A 15,734-nucleotide genomic window follows, 5' to 3' on the forward strand; every position below is an offset into this window, starting at 1 on the left:
CTTTTCTATTAAAACTATCTTTTTGTACATTTTATATTGACTGTCCCTTTGAGTGACTTTAGGATCACAAAGCATTTCTCAGACTCAATTTGTTTCCATAATCATAATAATTATTTTCTTCTGCACCTTCTTTTTTTGTTTCTCAAATTGTCACAACTTAGCGAGGGAGAGTTCTCGTGTGTTAACTTCTTGGCCCAGGTAGCAGGGTTCCTGAGGCTCTTGGAGTCATTCTTGCTAAATGGCAATAACAAGGTGTTTCAGACCTAGCTTTGGTTTTTATCCTGTCCCAAGATATGGAATTGGCTTGTTTCCGAGGAGCCCTAGTCCATTTTAGGGGAGAGCTATGCTGAAGACCCTATCTAAGCAGCAAATTGATAGTGGACAAAAGTACCATGCCTACTGTTAGGCCAGCTTTTTTTTTTTTTTGTAAAAATTATATATATTTATGTTGTATGACATGATGTTTTGATATATGTATATATTCTGGAATGGCTAAATCATGCTATTTAATATATTGGGCCAATTTTAATAGTGTCAGAATTGGGAAAAAATATGGTTTTTTTAGGATGATGTCACACTGACCTTTTCCAAATTTATCTGATTGTAAATTATAATTATTTTGCTTTACAATACAGAGTTCCATTGGCCACTAAGAATATCTATTATGTTGAACTATTCTAACACCAGTAATTTTTATACCATGACTTTCCATCTCCTGTTTAAACCATAATGATGCCAATGATGGTGCTGCAGGTATCTTTGAAAAGTTTTGGGGGATACGTCTGGTAATCTCCCATATCCCATCTTATTAATAAAGTAGCTACCATTTCCTAAGGGCCTAATTGCAGACTCTGGAGCCAGGCTACCTGAGTTTAAATCTCAGCTCTGCCGCTTGCTAGTTTTGTGATCTTGAGCAAGTTACTTAACTGTTCTGTGCCTTAGTTTGCTCATTTGCAGATGGGAACCCTCTCTGTCAAATGACATCCTTTCCATAGAGTTGTTATGAGGATTAAATTAGTTGATTCTTAAGTGATTAAAAAAGTACCCAGTGTTTCTTTAATTGCCTGAGTCCCAGGGATTCCTTTTATTGTCTTTGATATATATTTCAAATTTGCAACCATGTCCCAGAATGAATCATTCTTTTACATTTGCTCATTCTCAAGGTTTGATGAAGCTAAGTTCATCAAACTGAGCTGTGTGAGAATTACTAAGCAGAATTTCACATTTAGGTGAACATGAGCAGGGCTTGGCCCTACAGCAGCCTGAGGGGTCCATCCCGGGATGTGAGACTGGATGTGAATCTTATATAGGCTGGTGACATCCTAGCTTCTGTTAGCAGTTGGTCCCAATGTTTGTAAAATTCAAAGGTGTTTGGGATCCATATCAAGTCTTGGAGTTTTGAGCGTCATAAGCTGACTGTTTGAATAAGTCATCTCTCATATTATTTGTTTCGGCTCCATGCCCAGGTGATATTTTGGAATTTATTGATCACGTTTATGCTCCTCTTAACTACAATGCTGATGGTTTTAAAGAAACAAGTTATTTATCTTCTCAGTTTCAAATGGAAGAACTTGGTTCTTATATGTGTCCTCACTTGGTCCAATCCTACCTGTCCCACAGGAACAGTTTAGCTGTTCTTCTTGAACAGCAATTCCAGGTCCGCACGGAGTACGCGGTGGTGTGCTGGAACTGCCTTGTACAGGCTCGTGAAAGCTGCTGTGTGTGTGCCTTCTCAGTTCTTCACTCAGTGATGTCACACTGGTAGCTTGGCATTAGCTATGAAGGGAGTCTTCACACCACAGTAATTGGCATACACCACAAATCAGGGCTTTTTTCCCATGGAGATCCTGTTGCTTAAAATTTACTAGTGCACCATTAATATAACTCTGTAGTTTTATCTAAGGAGTTAAGGGTTCACGGTTTAGATCCTGACACCTCCACTTACAAGCTGAGCCACTCTGGCCAAGTGACTTTTACCCCTCTGAGCCTGTTTGATCAGTTGTAAAATGGGGATAATCACGCACACTTGGAAGGATTTTTTTTTTTTTTATGATTAAATGAAATAATGTATGCAGGACACTTATTACTGTGCTTAGCACAATGTGAAAGACTGACAAATGTTAATTCTTTCTTGATTACTCAGCATTTTTTGGAGACTTAAATTCTTATCCACATTCTGCCATTATCTCTGCATGACCTTGGGCCACTCATACCACCAACAACCTGGGCTCAGTTACTTCATCTTTATAAAGAGGAGGGAGAATAGGAGAGGGCTTAGATCATCTCTGAGATTACTTTTAGTTTTAATGTCTGAAAACTTTGTTGGCCTTTTTCAAATCGCATCAGGACATTGGACAAACAGCACTCTATCCTGGTTCTCTTGATCTTGGTTACCCTGATTCTGGGCTCAGAGAAAAGGCCTTTTCTAGGTCATGGATTACAATCTAGAACACTTCTTCTTTTCTTTTGAAATAGAGACTGTGGTTTATTTTGGTTACTGGATTCATCATTCGTACTTTCCTATATTTAAACTCATTAGATTTTGCACACCTGCCCCTCCTCCCCCAACACATACCAGATTCCTAAAAGCTTGCTCTAGCCTGACCCTGTCAGACTACATTTTCATCATATGATTTAAAATCTTCCCGATAACAAAAACAGGCCCATTCTTTTTTACAAACAATTTTTTCTTTGCTCACCTTCTGGATAAGAAATATCTCATTCCCTATTTCCAATGTAGAAAATGATCTTAAAGTAAAATTACAAGTATATAAGCTTTCCGAAACTCTAAACAAATTCCATTACATTTTTCTCTGCTGAAAATCCTAAACATACAGCTAAATTCAAAAGTCAGAGGAAAGGAATCAAATATCTTGGTTTTACCCATCTTGCATTTAATGTGTGTTGCGTGGTACATAAACCTCTCCATGTGTCTGTTGTGCATTCTTGGGACTATTATTAATTTTCCTGTGTAATATAGGGGTGGCAGCACCAGGCACCAGGGCTGTCCATACACATTTTATTGCACACACGTTCTTGTTTAGTGCCTGTGCTACAGCTTCTGGCCGCTTGCTCCCCTGGGCCTGAGGGACTTGAGGGAGGAGGTGACTGCCATATTTTGGTGACATAATTTCCAGAAAATGCCCAAAAGTGCCACACTTGGTTCTTCCTTCGTAGAAGGCACACAAGCCTCTCAAGCCACCACATGGTATTCATTACACATATAAACACAAGGTGGTGGTATTTGAAAGCAGGAAAACCCTGCAATTTGATTCTCGATCCCAGGAGCAATCTTTTATTGGAGCACAGTCGAGGCAGCAGTCTAAGGCTGTTCTTTGTCATTCCACGTTGGCTGTATTCTGTCAGACTGAGAAGCAGATAGTCTTTGTTTTTTTTACTGTGTCAAGTCCTGTCGATTTTATTTTTTTAAGTATTTCTTAAGCCCCATCCCTCCGTCTCTGACTTTCCTGCCAGTGTTCAGGATCTCATGATCTTTTCTATTTTTTCTTATCAACTTTGTTGTGTATCAATTTACATAAATAAACTGCTTCTGTTTAAAGGGTGTAATTCACTGAGTTTTGACAGTTGCATATATCTGTGAAACCACCAGTGTGATCAAGATACAGATCATTTCTGTCACCTCCCAGAGATTCTCTGTTCCTTTGCAGTCTGTCTGCCCATTCATCTCCAGGCAACCCCTGATCTTTTTTTTTTTGGTTGGGGGGGAGGGTCACTTTTTATCACAATAGATTTTTTTGCATTTTGTATAAATGGAATCATACAGCATGTCCTCTTTTGTGTGTAGCTTCTTTCACTCCTCATAATGATTTGGGAAACACGTAAGTTGTTGTATGTGTTCCTTTTTATTACAGAGTGGTATTCCATTGTATGACTAGACCACAGTTTATTTATCCATTCACCTGATGAAATACATAGGAGTTGGTTCCAGTTTGGGGCTGTTGTGAATAGAGCTGCTGTTAACGTTACTGCACACGTCATTGTGTGGACATACGTTTTTATTCTTCTTGGGTAAATTCCTAGTAGTGGAATATCTGAGTTGTAGGGTAAGTGCAGGGTAGGTGCAAGTTTCACTTTTTGGGAAACTGTCAGTTTTTCAGATGGGTTGTAGTATTTTACATTTCTACTTGCAGTTTGAGTATACCAGTTTCTCCACATCCTCGCCCAGACTTAGTATTGCCAGTCTTTTTAATTTAGCTATTCTAGGGGATATGTAGTGGTATCTCATTGTGGTTTTAATTTGCATTTCCTCGTTGACTAGTGATGTTGAGCATGTTTTCTTTCTTTCTTTCCTTCATTTTTTTTGAACATCTTTTCATATGTTTATTGTCATTTACATGTCTTGCCTTTTGAAGTATCTATTTTGCCATTATTTTATTGGGTTTTTAGTTTCCTTATGATTGAGTTGTAAGAGTTCTTTATATATTCTGAATTCCAGTCCTTTGTCAGATATATAGATATATGTACATTTTCTCCCATTCTATGACTTGCTTTTTCATTTTCTTAATATCTGATGAAGAAATTTTTATTTTTGATTTTGAATTTTGATAATGAATTAATCAATTTTTCTTTTATGGCTTGTGCTTTTTGTGTCCTAAGAAATCTTTTACTAAAAGGTCAGAGAGATTTTTTCTTCTGTGGCTTCCCCTAAGAATTTTAGAGTTCTTACTTTTTCATTTAGATGATTCATTTTGAGTTAATTTTTGTGTTTCGTCTGAAGTAAGGGGGTTGATATTTTTCCCCCCACATACAGATATCCAGTTCTTTCCTTTTAATGTCTCTTTAATTCCTGATATTGGTGATGGGTGTGTTCTCTCTCTTGCTTGTTCTCTCCCTTTCTCTCTCTCTCTCCTTTTCTTTGATCAGTCTAGCTACGGGGTTATCAATTTTGTTGATTTAAAAAAATTAAAATGGATTTGGCTTTGTAGATTTTCTCTATTGTCTGTTTTCTATTTAATTGAGTTTTGGTCTGATACTTATTAGTTTCTTCCTTCCAGTTATTTTGGGATTACTTTGCTCTTCTTCCAGCTTCTTGAGGTGGAACCTCAAATCATTGGTTTTAGAACTTTCTTCTTGTTTAACGTAAGCCTTTAAAGCTGTAAATGTCTTTCTAATCTCTGCAGTTGCATCCCACAAGCTTTGATACGTTATGTTTTCATTACCATTCAGTTCAAAATAATTCCTAGTTTTCCTTCAAATTTTTCTTTTATTTGTGGATTATTAGAAAGGTGTTGTTTAACTTCCAAATATTTGAGATTTTCCTGGATATCTTTTTGTTTTTTATTTCTAAAACTGTTGTGACAGAGAACATACCTTATGTGGTTTTAATTATTTTGATTTTATTAAGAGTTGTTTTATGGCCCAATATATGGTCTCTCTCAATTAAATATTGTGAGAAAAGAAAATACATTTTTGTTGTTGTGTATGTTTTATAAATACCAATTAAGTTTAGGTGGTTGATAACTTAGATAACTTTAGATAACTTATGTTTTTATTGTTTTTTGTATAATTATCTGAGAGGGAAGTGTTAAAATCTCTTACTGTGGTTTTAGACTGTCTACTTCTATCTTTAATTCTGTCCGTTTTTACTTTATGTGTTTTTTAATTTATTTTTTTACTTTACGTATTTTGAAGCTTTGTTATTAGGTACATATACATTTTTAATTGTTATGACTCGATAATGAATTGACCTTTTCACTGTGAAATGTTGGTAACTACCTTTTTTAATACTCTTTCTCTTGAAGTCTGTTTTATCTGATATTTATATGACTATTTCTACCCTCTTATGTGTACTGTACATCTTGTTCCATCTACTTATTTTCAACTGATCTGTGTCTCTGTATCTAAAGTACATCTCTTGTAGACAGCCATATAGTTGGGACTTAACTTTGTTATATAATTCTGATAGTCTCTACCTTTTAATTGGAGTATATAGTTTATTAACATTTAATGATATTGATATGGTTGGATTTAGGTCTCCCATTTCATTATTTTCTGTTTGTTCCCTCTGGTGTGTTTTGTTTGTTTTGCTTACTTGTTTTGTTTCTACTTTCATCCCTTTTGAATTATTTCAACAGTTTTTAGAATACCATTTTAATTTATCTATTGGCATTTCTATTCTCTTTTCTATAATATTTTAGAATATTTAGAATTTTAGAATATTTTAGTATTCTAGGTATTACAATATGCATTATTAACTGTTCACAGTCCACTTAGAGGTAATATTGTACCATTTCATGTAAAATGTAGAAACCTTGCAATGATATAGGTCCATTTACCCCTCCCCCACTGTTATAATTGTCATATGTATGATATGTACACACATATAAACCCACAGTACATTGTTATTATTTTTGCTTTGACAATCATATTTATTTTAAAGAAATTAAGAGAAAATAGAGTCTTTCATATTTAGTCATATACTTTCTGTTTCTGATGTGCTTCATTCATTCCTGAAGGTCTGAGATTCTCTTTGGTATCATTTTTCTTCAGCCTGAAGAACTTTTATTCAATATTTTGTGTAGAGCAAGCCACATGGCAAAAACTTCTCTTAGTTTTTCTTATCTGAAAATAAGATTATTTTTTCACCTTCACTTTTGAAAGATATAGAGCTCTAAGTTGACAGTTTCTTTTTCTCAGTGCTCATTGTTTCTGGTTTCCAACGTTTCTGATGAGAAATCTGTAGTAATTCAAATGATTGTTCCTTGTATGAAACAGATTGCTTTCAAGGTTTTACTTTAGTTGTGGTTTTCAGCAGTTTGACTTTAATGTGTTTCTCATTGAATTTATCCTGTTTGGGATTTGCTGAGCTTCTTGAATTTGTAAATTTATGTCTTTCACCAAATGTAGGAAGTTTTCAGCCATTATTTCTTGGAATATTTCTTCTGCTTTAGTTTCCCTCTCCTCCCTTTCTGTGATATTTATATCCTAATGTTAGACTTTTAAAGTGCATCTCTTTCAGGCAACATATAGTTGGGACTTACTTTATTATACATTCTGTTAAAAATTGTCCCACACTTATATGAAGCTCTATTTATTGTTTTAAGTTTTTTCTTTATCTTCTTTCAATTGGGTACTTTTTATTAATTTGCCTTCAAGTTTACTGACTCCTTCTTTTATTATCTGCATTCTTTCTGAATTTTATCTAGTAAATTTTGTTTTAATTTGTGGTATTGTAGTTTTCTGTTCTAAAATTGCCATTTGGTTCTTTCTTATATTTTCTATTTTTTTACTACTTCATTAATCATAAGCATGTTTTTCTTTATATTATTGATCATAGTTATGATAGCTGCATTAAAGTCCTTGTCTGAAAATTCCAACATCTGAGTCATATCAGGATTTGTGTCTGTTGGTTCTTTCTCCTTGGGAATGGATTACATTTTCCTGACTTTTTATATGTCAAGTAATTTTGGATTATAAGCTGGACATTGTGAATGCTTTCTTGTCATGACTGTGGGTTCTGTCTTATTGTTTTGAAGAGTACTGAGGTTTTTGCTTTAAAAGGCAGTGTATTTGGTTAGGCTCACCTACACCCTGCCATCCCTGCAATAGACATTAGCTCAGATCTCAGTTCAATTCTTTAAGCCTTAAGTTGCAAAATTCTTTTAGTTTGCCCCACACATGCATAGTTCAGGGGTCTGCCAGAGACTTGAGCTGAGTCTAAACACAGAATTTGGGGTTCTCCCCTACTCTAACTCTCCTTTTTTGGTTTTCCCCTTTTCTTGGTAACCCTGGGCTCCTTCTCCTGGTTTCTCCTACCAGAACAATAGTCTTTCTACTGAATTTTTACTGTATCTGTGCTGCCACCAGCATGGTTGTGCTGCTCTCAGGGGAAAATTGCAAATAAAAACAAAAAAATAAACAAAGCATAGCAAACCCAGAGAATACAGAGAAGTGCTTGTCACTTGCTCCAAGTTTCACCTTTCCTCCAAAACTTGTCTGGCTTCATTTAATTATTTAGAGACCTCATTAGTTTTTTTTTTTTTTGGCCTTTTATCCAGAGTATGTAGCTATCATTTGCAGCAGGATCAGTTTGTTGAGCACATACTCCTCTGTACTGGAAGTGCAGCTCTCACTCTTTTAGCTGGATAATTACAGTGGCCTTCCTGATTGGTCCTCTTGTCTGTAGTCTTACTGCCCTTTAATCTAATTTTCACTTGGGAGCCAAGTGATTAAAATAAATCCTGGTGCTGACCTTGCTCTTACAGGACAGGGTTTTAATGCCTTGTAATGGCATGCATAGCTCTTTATTTATTTATTTATTTTCCTTTTTGTCTTTTTTTACTGACCGGTAACGGGATCGCAACCCTCGGTGTCGCGCCTGTACCGGGGACCGGCAACGGGATCGCAACCCTCGGTGTTGCGCCCGCACCGCGCTCAGCCAGTGAACGGTAACCGGTCTCCACATGGGATCCGAACCCTCGGCGGGAGCGCGTGCGCCACCGGGCCGGCCCGCCCTTTATAACTAACTCCTGCCCACTGTATAATGCAGTAAGGTGCCTTTTCTCAACCCATTATGTTTCCGCAATTCTGGAATACTCATCCTGTTTGCTTTCTCTTTCCCTTACCTTACTCCAGGAACTTTATTTCCTCTCCCCACTTTGAGTTAGGTGTTCCCTCTGAGTTCCCTTTTAATATTCTGTGGGTCACCCTGTAGTGGTACTTATCACACTGTTTGTTACTTTCTGCTCTGTTGTCTATACCTCACAAGACTGAGCTCCTCAAGGGTTGCAAATCATGCCATATCTCTTTAACTGCTGCTACCTCCCCTCACCTAATTTCACACACTGCCTGATACATAGCAGATGCACAATAATGTTTTTACTGATTGCATTACATTTTCATGAGTATAAAACTTTCATTTCTGTGCTTCTATAGGTGTCTAGTATGCATACATGCAGTTCCCATGAAACAGAATAAAGGATTTTGGGTCACTTGTCCACTCTTCAGTGTGTTCCAGTTGGGGCATATTTTCCAACCTTGTCTTTTATGTCTCTTAACTACAGGCACTAGACCCAGCATTCTGTGAAATTCTTTTTTTTTTTTTTTCCTTTTTGTCTTTTTCTGTGTCCGGCAATGGACCGCAACCCTCAGTGTCGCGCCCGTACCGGACCGGGACCGGCAACGGGATTGCAACCCTCGGTGCTGCGCCCGCACCTCGCTCAGCCAGTGAGTGGGAACCGGTGTGTATGTGGGATCCGAACCCTCGGCGGGAGCGCCGCTGCGCTTCCCAAGCGACGCACTAGTGCAGTGCGCCACCGGGCCGGCCCCGAAATTCTCATGATTAAAGTCCTTACACTGAGAAGGGATAAGGTGATGGGATTGCTGGAGCTTCCAGCAAGGGGAGGCCTCCTCTACCTTTCTCTTTCCTCGTGAATGGGCGAGCTCATATTGCCAGGGAAGGGGTGTGTGTGTGTGTGTGTGTGTGTGTGTGTGTGTGTCTGTGTGAATGTTGATGTCCCACTGGCAGTAAGCCTGCATCATTTTTCTGTACTGAGGATCAGGGGATCAGGGTATCCATTTGAAGCCCATAGATCTGTCATAGCTTGTTAGCTGCTGGGAAATCTGGAATGCATTCTCTTTCTTTGCACCATTTCCTATTTATCAGGAGGGATCTGTAGACCTGTATATCATAGAGAACATGGGTTTGCACGGGAACTGTTGCTTTGCTTCTTACCCATTCAGAGCAGGAGCTACTGAGTTGTAACCCACATTCTTGTTTCCAAAGCAAATGAGCTGCTGTTTCCATAGAACTTCTAAACTTTCATATGTTATCTAGTGTCTTAGAATAGTGCTTCAGCTTTAGCTCCAACTTAACACGAAGACAGATGCTTTAATATTTTTTCTAGTTATGCAAATAACCTGCTCATTGTAAAAACATTTATGCATTTATTAATTCAATAAATACTTGTCTTGTATCTCCTACATGCCATGCTTCGAGAATAAAGCCAGTAAGATAGATATGGTCATTGCCTCATAAAAGTTTGTCTAGCATAACAGAAAACTGTATAGAACTTTTAAAAAGCATCCAAAAATCTCAATACAGAGATACCCACTCTATGGTCAGATAACTCTTTCTGAATTTTTGTGTGTGTTTTTGCCCTTAGATTTCAGGCACCATCACTTCATCTCTTTTCATTTTAATAACCTCAACTCGCTTGCTCCTTCGTCGTTCATTTCTCCCATGGGGCAAATTTCCAATTCCTGAGCATCTAATCATCAACTCACGTAATGTTTGGCTAAAAAAACTATTCAGAATGCTTATTTTAATCCCAAGGAGCTTGTTCTACTTTATATGTTTGAGATTTTGAATTTTCCACACCTATGAATACTAATTATTAAGTTATAGAGGTATTTCCCACTTAATTAAATTAATAGACTTACTCATTTTATAGTTTAATAAGGGGGTATTAAAAGTTGAGCTGCACCTTATTTATAATGACAAAAAAAAGTGATAAATATCTAAATGCCCGTCAATAAGAGACTAGTTAAATAATGTATATGCATACAATGGGATACTGTGAACCAATTAAAATAGTTCGTTGACATAGAAAGAAAACTAGTAGACAGATATTTACAACAAATTGTTGACTGAAAAAAAAGCAGATTATAGTGTAGATTAGGATATTTTGTTTGTTTTCGTTTATGTAAAACTGGATGCACATGTATGTTCATGCACAGAAAGCTATCTAAAAGGATTCAATCAATATATTTCTACAACACCTACAGTATAAAAGATGCTCAATAAATACATTGTGATCAATGTCTGTGTCATGGGGGGAAATCAGATAACACATATAATTTGTATCATGCATATTTGTGGGGGAACATATTTGGCTATTAAAAGCACTTTTTTCTTCATCTCTAGAATAATGAACTACAAAGCAGGTTGGACTATTTAATAGAAACCCAGCCCAAGACTGAGGTAGAAACCAGAGAGATTGGAGTGGACTGTGATCTTCTACCCAGGTATTTAGGAATTTCCTGTTTTTCTGACTTAAATTCCTCTTTGACTTAAGAAAATACTTTATGGGCCTGTTATTAACATAATTGCATTCTTTCTGCCCAAAATATTTCTGCAAAGCTAAGTGGTGGCTGCTAAGGGATCTGACTGGTTTCTGTGGGAGCAGAGGCATTATATAGGGCAAAGGGGAAAATGAAGGAGAGACCTGGGGAAGTCACTCTAGAGAGAGACTGGCCCTATCAGTGAGTGCATACATTTGTTGGTTTGCTCATTCATTCATTCAATCATTCAGTAACAGATGTTGAGTACCTTCCCTGTGCTAGACAGTTATGACACAAAGAGTAATGGGATCTTATTCCTGCCCAGAGTACAGTCTGAAGGGAGAGACAGATCTGTAGGCAGACATTTGTAACAGTGTGAAAGGGGCATACAATATGCTTTAATAATACATAAGAGAGAGGGTCTAAATCTTGAACTAAATTCATCTATTCCCCAGTACTGTAAAAGAGCAATTGTGAAGCACTGGATCTGATTCAATAACAAGTGATCTGTTTCAGTTCATCAACAGATATGTGATAACTATAGCATGGTTTGTTTGGTTGCATTCCTGAGCTACAGGACTGACCTGTTCATGGTTAAGCTGCTCCACACACTCATGCCTGTGTCTCTCCCTAGTGAGATTAGAGCCCGTAGCCCAGTAATCTGCCTTTGGTAACTAACTCCCATTTCTAGGTGCTCACAACTGTGCTTGGCCTAAAGAAGACATAAAACAAGTTTATAACAAGGGTACTAATGACATTGACTTGTGAATTAGTTCATCAAAGTCGCAAAATGCCTGGTATCCTGTGTTCAAGAGGGTGGATCCTGGTGTAAGCAGGGGCATTTGTGTGCGCTGGGCTAGACATTAATAGTTCACAAAAATGTTGAATCCTGGAAACTTGAATGGTTATATCTGGTGGGAAACAGTGATGAGCTGATCACCAAGCTGGGATGTGGAATATCTGGTTCTAGTCCTACTAACTACTAGCAGGATGCCTTCAGGCAGGTCTTTTTTCTGCTGGGGCCTCGATTTCCCTATCTGTAAAAGTCAGAGGTTTGACCTGGTGACTTTGCAGGTCTTTACCAGCTCTAACATTGTACTTATAAAACCTTAAGTTATATACTCATTTCCCTACTTTGCTTGGTTTTATTCGTTACTGGTAGTTTTTCTTTTTTGTTTGTTTATTAGAATGAGCTACTTGTCATTCTTAAACAATTCACTGAAAGCAGCATCAAGCACTTCTTTTGACAATGTTCTCATTTACATTGCTTTCTTTCTGGTAAAAACAAGGCAATTTTATCATTCTGATATAATTAACAGAAAATGTTAAAAAAAAAAAAAAGAAAAGAAAGGAAAAGAATATATAAATAAACTCTGGGTCTCATCAATGTGTGGTTACAAAGTACATGATGAAAATGTAACCAGAAGGAATGATCAATTGTGTTCAGGGACCCCTTTTGAAATATAAATAATTTGGTCATTTTCCCTCTTTTTTATTTTTCATGAACCAAGTGGCTTAGTCCACGCTAATTGCCCACATAATAAATCTTGTTTGGCTAAGACAAGTACAAAACTATGTCTGAAACCAATAAATTGTTTGTTTTCTAATTCCCACATTTTGGCTTAAAACAAGCTTTTCAATTTGTATGCCCAAGTATAGCCCGAAGCAAACTTTTATGGCTAAGTTATGAAACCACAAAGCAGTTTTCATAATGGAAGTGCTGACAGACCCTTAACTTATGGCCATGGTGAACTTGGAAGCCACTTTAGTATCTAAAAGCAGCTTTTCCATAAATGTAGCATTTGGTTTCCCCCAGGATCCATCTTAGCACTTTAACTACCTAGGTCAATCTGCAGAGGAAATGAAAACTACATATCCACATTTCCGAAAGGCAGAATAGTATTTCATTGGTTTTCTCACAAATATTTATTAAGTGCCCACTATGTGAAAGGTGCCAGGCAGGTCTGAGTGGTGAGGAGCCTGGGATTTTGAGAGCTAACTTGAGCAGTGTTCCACCTGCGCTTCTTGGAACTGCCTTGCTCTGAGCTAGGGCTCCCAGAGAGGTGTCAGGGGTAAGGGGATTTAGCAAGGAGCTGGCCTTTGGGACCTCCCTCACGCCTCAAAACATCCTAAGAAAGTCAATATTAGTCTGTTTTGTCTATGGAATTCCAAGTAATATTTTGTTTGAATGAGGTATTCTATAGTCAAAACCAAATTGGAACCTCCTGGTCTAGATTAACCCCCATGTTTTATAGGTACCAAAATTGAGGCCCAGAGAGATAAAGTGATTTACTGGAAGCCACACAGCCAGGATTAGAACCAGGACTTCTGAGTCTTGGTGTAGTACATTCGTAGTTTGAAAACAGTAAATAGAGTTGTTAAATTGTGTCATGTTTGTACTAACAAAATTCTGGTTCTTTCTTGGACTTCAAACTTGCATCTAATGATAAAAGATTCCATGGTGTTTTCTTGAATATTTTTTAAACAGCCTCTTCTACAGTGTTTTAGAGCAATTAAGTATTGAGTTAAGCCTCAGTTACGTGAATGTGTTTTGTTCTTACTCCCTGTTCTTTTCCCATAAATGACTCAGCAGTGTGGTCCAGTTAGGGACTCTTGGGCTGCCTGGGTTCCCTGCCCAGCCAGCTGCTAATTGAGCACAGCCTGGCAAGTTACTTAATCTCTCTAAAGCCTCAACTCTTTCATCCTTAAAATGGGAATGAAGATGTTAATATTAAATCTCATTGGGTTGCTATGAGTATTAAATGAAAACGTGTATAAAGCATTTAGCACAGTAATTGGACTGAAGTTAAGCATTTAATAAATATCTGTTAATACTATTAACTAAACCAAAACTCTGATTTTACATGTAAAACACTATCAAATATAAATGAATTTGGGTATGCTAAGACAATTTCATTAATATGAAAATTAATGAAATTGTTTCTAATTGTAACTAATTGATGGCAATTAGTGACTTTAAGCCTAATCAAATTTATGGTGCTTCAGTATGCATTAGGCTCTTCAGTGAAACAATTGGCAGTTTGAAATCCTCTAGACACTGTGTGAAACTCTGGAAGGCCCAGTGATTGATAAGATCTCTATTAGCTGAGAACCAGAGTGGTCCCTGTGTGCTCCAGGCACAAGGCACGTGTGTCATTGTAGAGTAGCTTGGCACTTTCTAACCACTTCTTACAACTGCATGCAGGGGTTATATGTGGTGCTACTGCTAACAGCATTTGACTTACAATTAGAGCTGCTCTATTTTTTTGTCCTGCCAAAAAAAAAAAAAAAAAAATTGAAATCAGCCTTTTCTTATAGTGCCACTAATCCTCTCTTATAAACCACCCTCTCCCCAGCTTTTCCCCTGTCTCTGCCAGCACTGTGAACTCCTATAGGCAGGATCCTAGGTTCCCAACCCCTAATCTAGCATTTAGTTAATGCTCCATAAACATTTATTGGATAAGTGAATGAAAGGTACATACCAAGTGGGGAACTTAGGCAGCTGCTCTGTATTATAATATGATTTATTTATTTAATAAAGGCTTCGGAAGAAGTGATTGTTGCTTAAGTTTTACTTCTTTGTGTTTATTATCTCTCTCTCTCTCCTCACCGGAATGTAAACTAATGAGGGCAGGGATCTTGGTCCGTTTCACTAACTGCAGTGTCCCGGGCACCTGCTTAGAGCAGTGCCTGGCACGTGGTAGGCACTCAGTCAGTATGCACTGAATGGAGCCAGTTCCCTGTTGCACTCGAGAATCCTTCCTAAGTGGAGGAATGGCTGCTTGTAAGATTTTTCTCTCCTGGTTCTTTCCCTACCTCCCTGGTCTGTTCTTTATCTTCATTGAAGGCTCCTCATTCTCCTCCGAGACCTGCACCACGGGAGCTCTTCGTGGTTCTCCCTCGGTTACAGTAGTTCCGGCAAAGATCACATCCAGTCTCGGCTTTACCTCTCCTCCCGGTGGCTGAGCCACAGGGTAGTGTGATCCTCTCTCTTGAATACAAGTCCTCATTCCCTGCTGGGCACTCCAGGCTGGTGCCCGCCTGATTTCCGTAGTCACCACATCCATGGCAGAGCACATCCTCTTCTTCTGCAAAGGCACTTCCTCTTAGTAGTGGTTAAGAATACTCGCCTGGAAGTTAGACATAGGTTTGGGTCCTGGATCTGCCTCTTGCTACATCTGCTGCTCTGGGCAAATTCCTAGCCTCTTTGAGTCTCATTCTCTACACCCCAAAAAGGAAGATTTTGGTGGTAGGTGCCCACATTTTCATATTTCTGCTGACGCTGCCCCTGCTTTCTCAGTTACCTAAGCTCAGTGTGTTGCAGTCACTGCTGAGCCATGGAAGCGTTCTGGCCACAGAGCTGCGACTCCCTTACACGGTGCTGTCCCTTTCCTTCCTCATTTGCCTTGCACCGTCCAGTGCCTACCGCCACCGGCCTGTCTAAACGACTAGTACCTTCTCCCTGCCTCCGTTTCTCCTCCTCAGATTCTACCCTCCTTCACCTAATCTTTGTGGTACATAAATTTCTAGTGAGCAAGGATCTCATCATAGAGCTAGGAGAGAGGGAAGGGTGAGGTAGGACTCACTTCACAGTTCAGGGACTTTTTTTTTTTGTCTTTTTCCGTGTCCAGCAACGGATCGCAACCCTCAGTGTTGCCCCCGTACCGGACCGGGGACCAGCAACGGGATTGCAACCCTCGGCGTTGCTCCCG

At 38.3% G+C, this 15,734-nt stretch overlaps 1 protein-coding gene across 1 annotated transcript in view; it reads left to right on the plus strand.

Annotated features, from left to right (window-relative positions):
* The window catches only part of MYZAP (myocardial zonula adherens protein), a gene marked incomplete at its 5' end in the record, with an annotated part of 88,931 nt that overhangs the window by 68,572 nt on the left and 4,625 nt on the right, over positions 1–15,734 (plus strand). Inside the window, one exon of the mRNA XM_008581205.1 lies at positions 10,886–10,986. Within this exon, the coding sequence (XP_008579427.1) occupies positions 10,886–10,986 (101 nt within the window). The remainder of the gene's footprint in view (positions 1–10,885; positions 10,987–15,734) is intronic.

This window comes from Galeopterus variegatus, unplaced genomic scaffold (assembly GCF_000696425.1).
Source record: "Galeopterus variegatus unplaced genomic scaffold, G_variegatus-3.0.2 Scaffold91, whole genome shotgun sequence".
Lineage (NCBI taxonomy): Eukaryota > Metazoa > Chordata > Mammalia > Dermoptera > Cynocephalidae > Galeopterus > Galeopterus variegatus.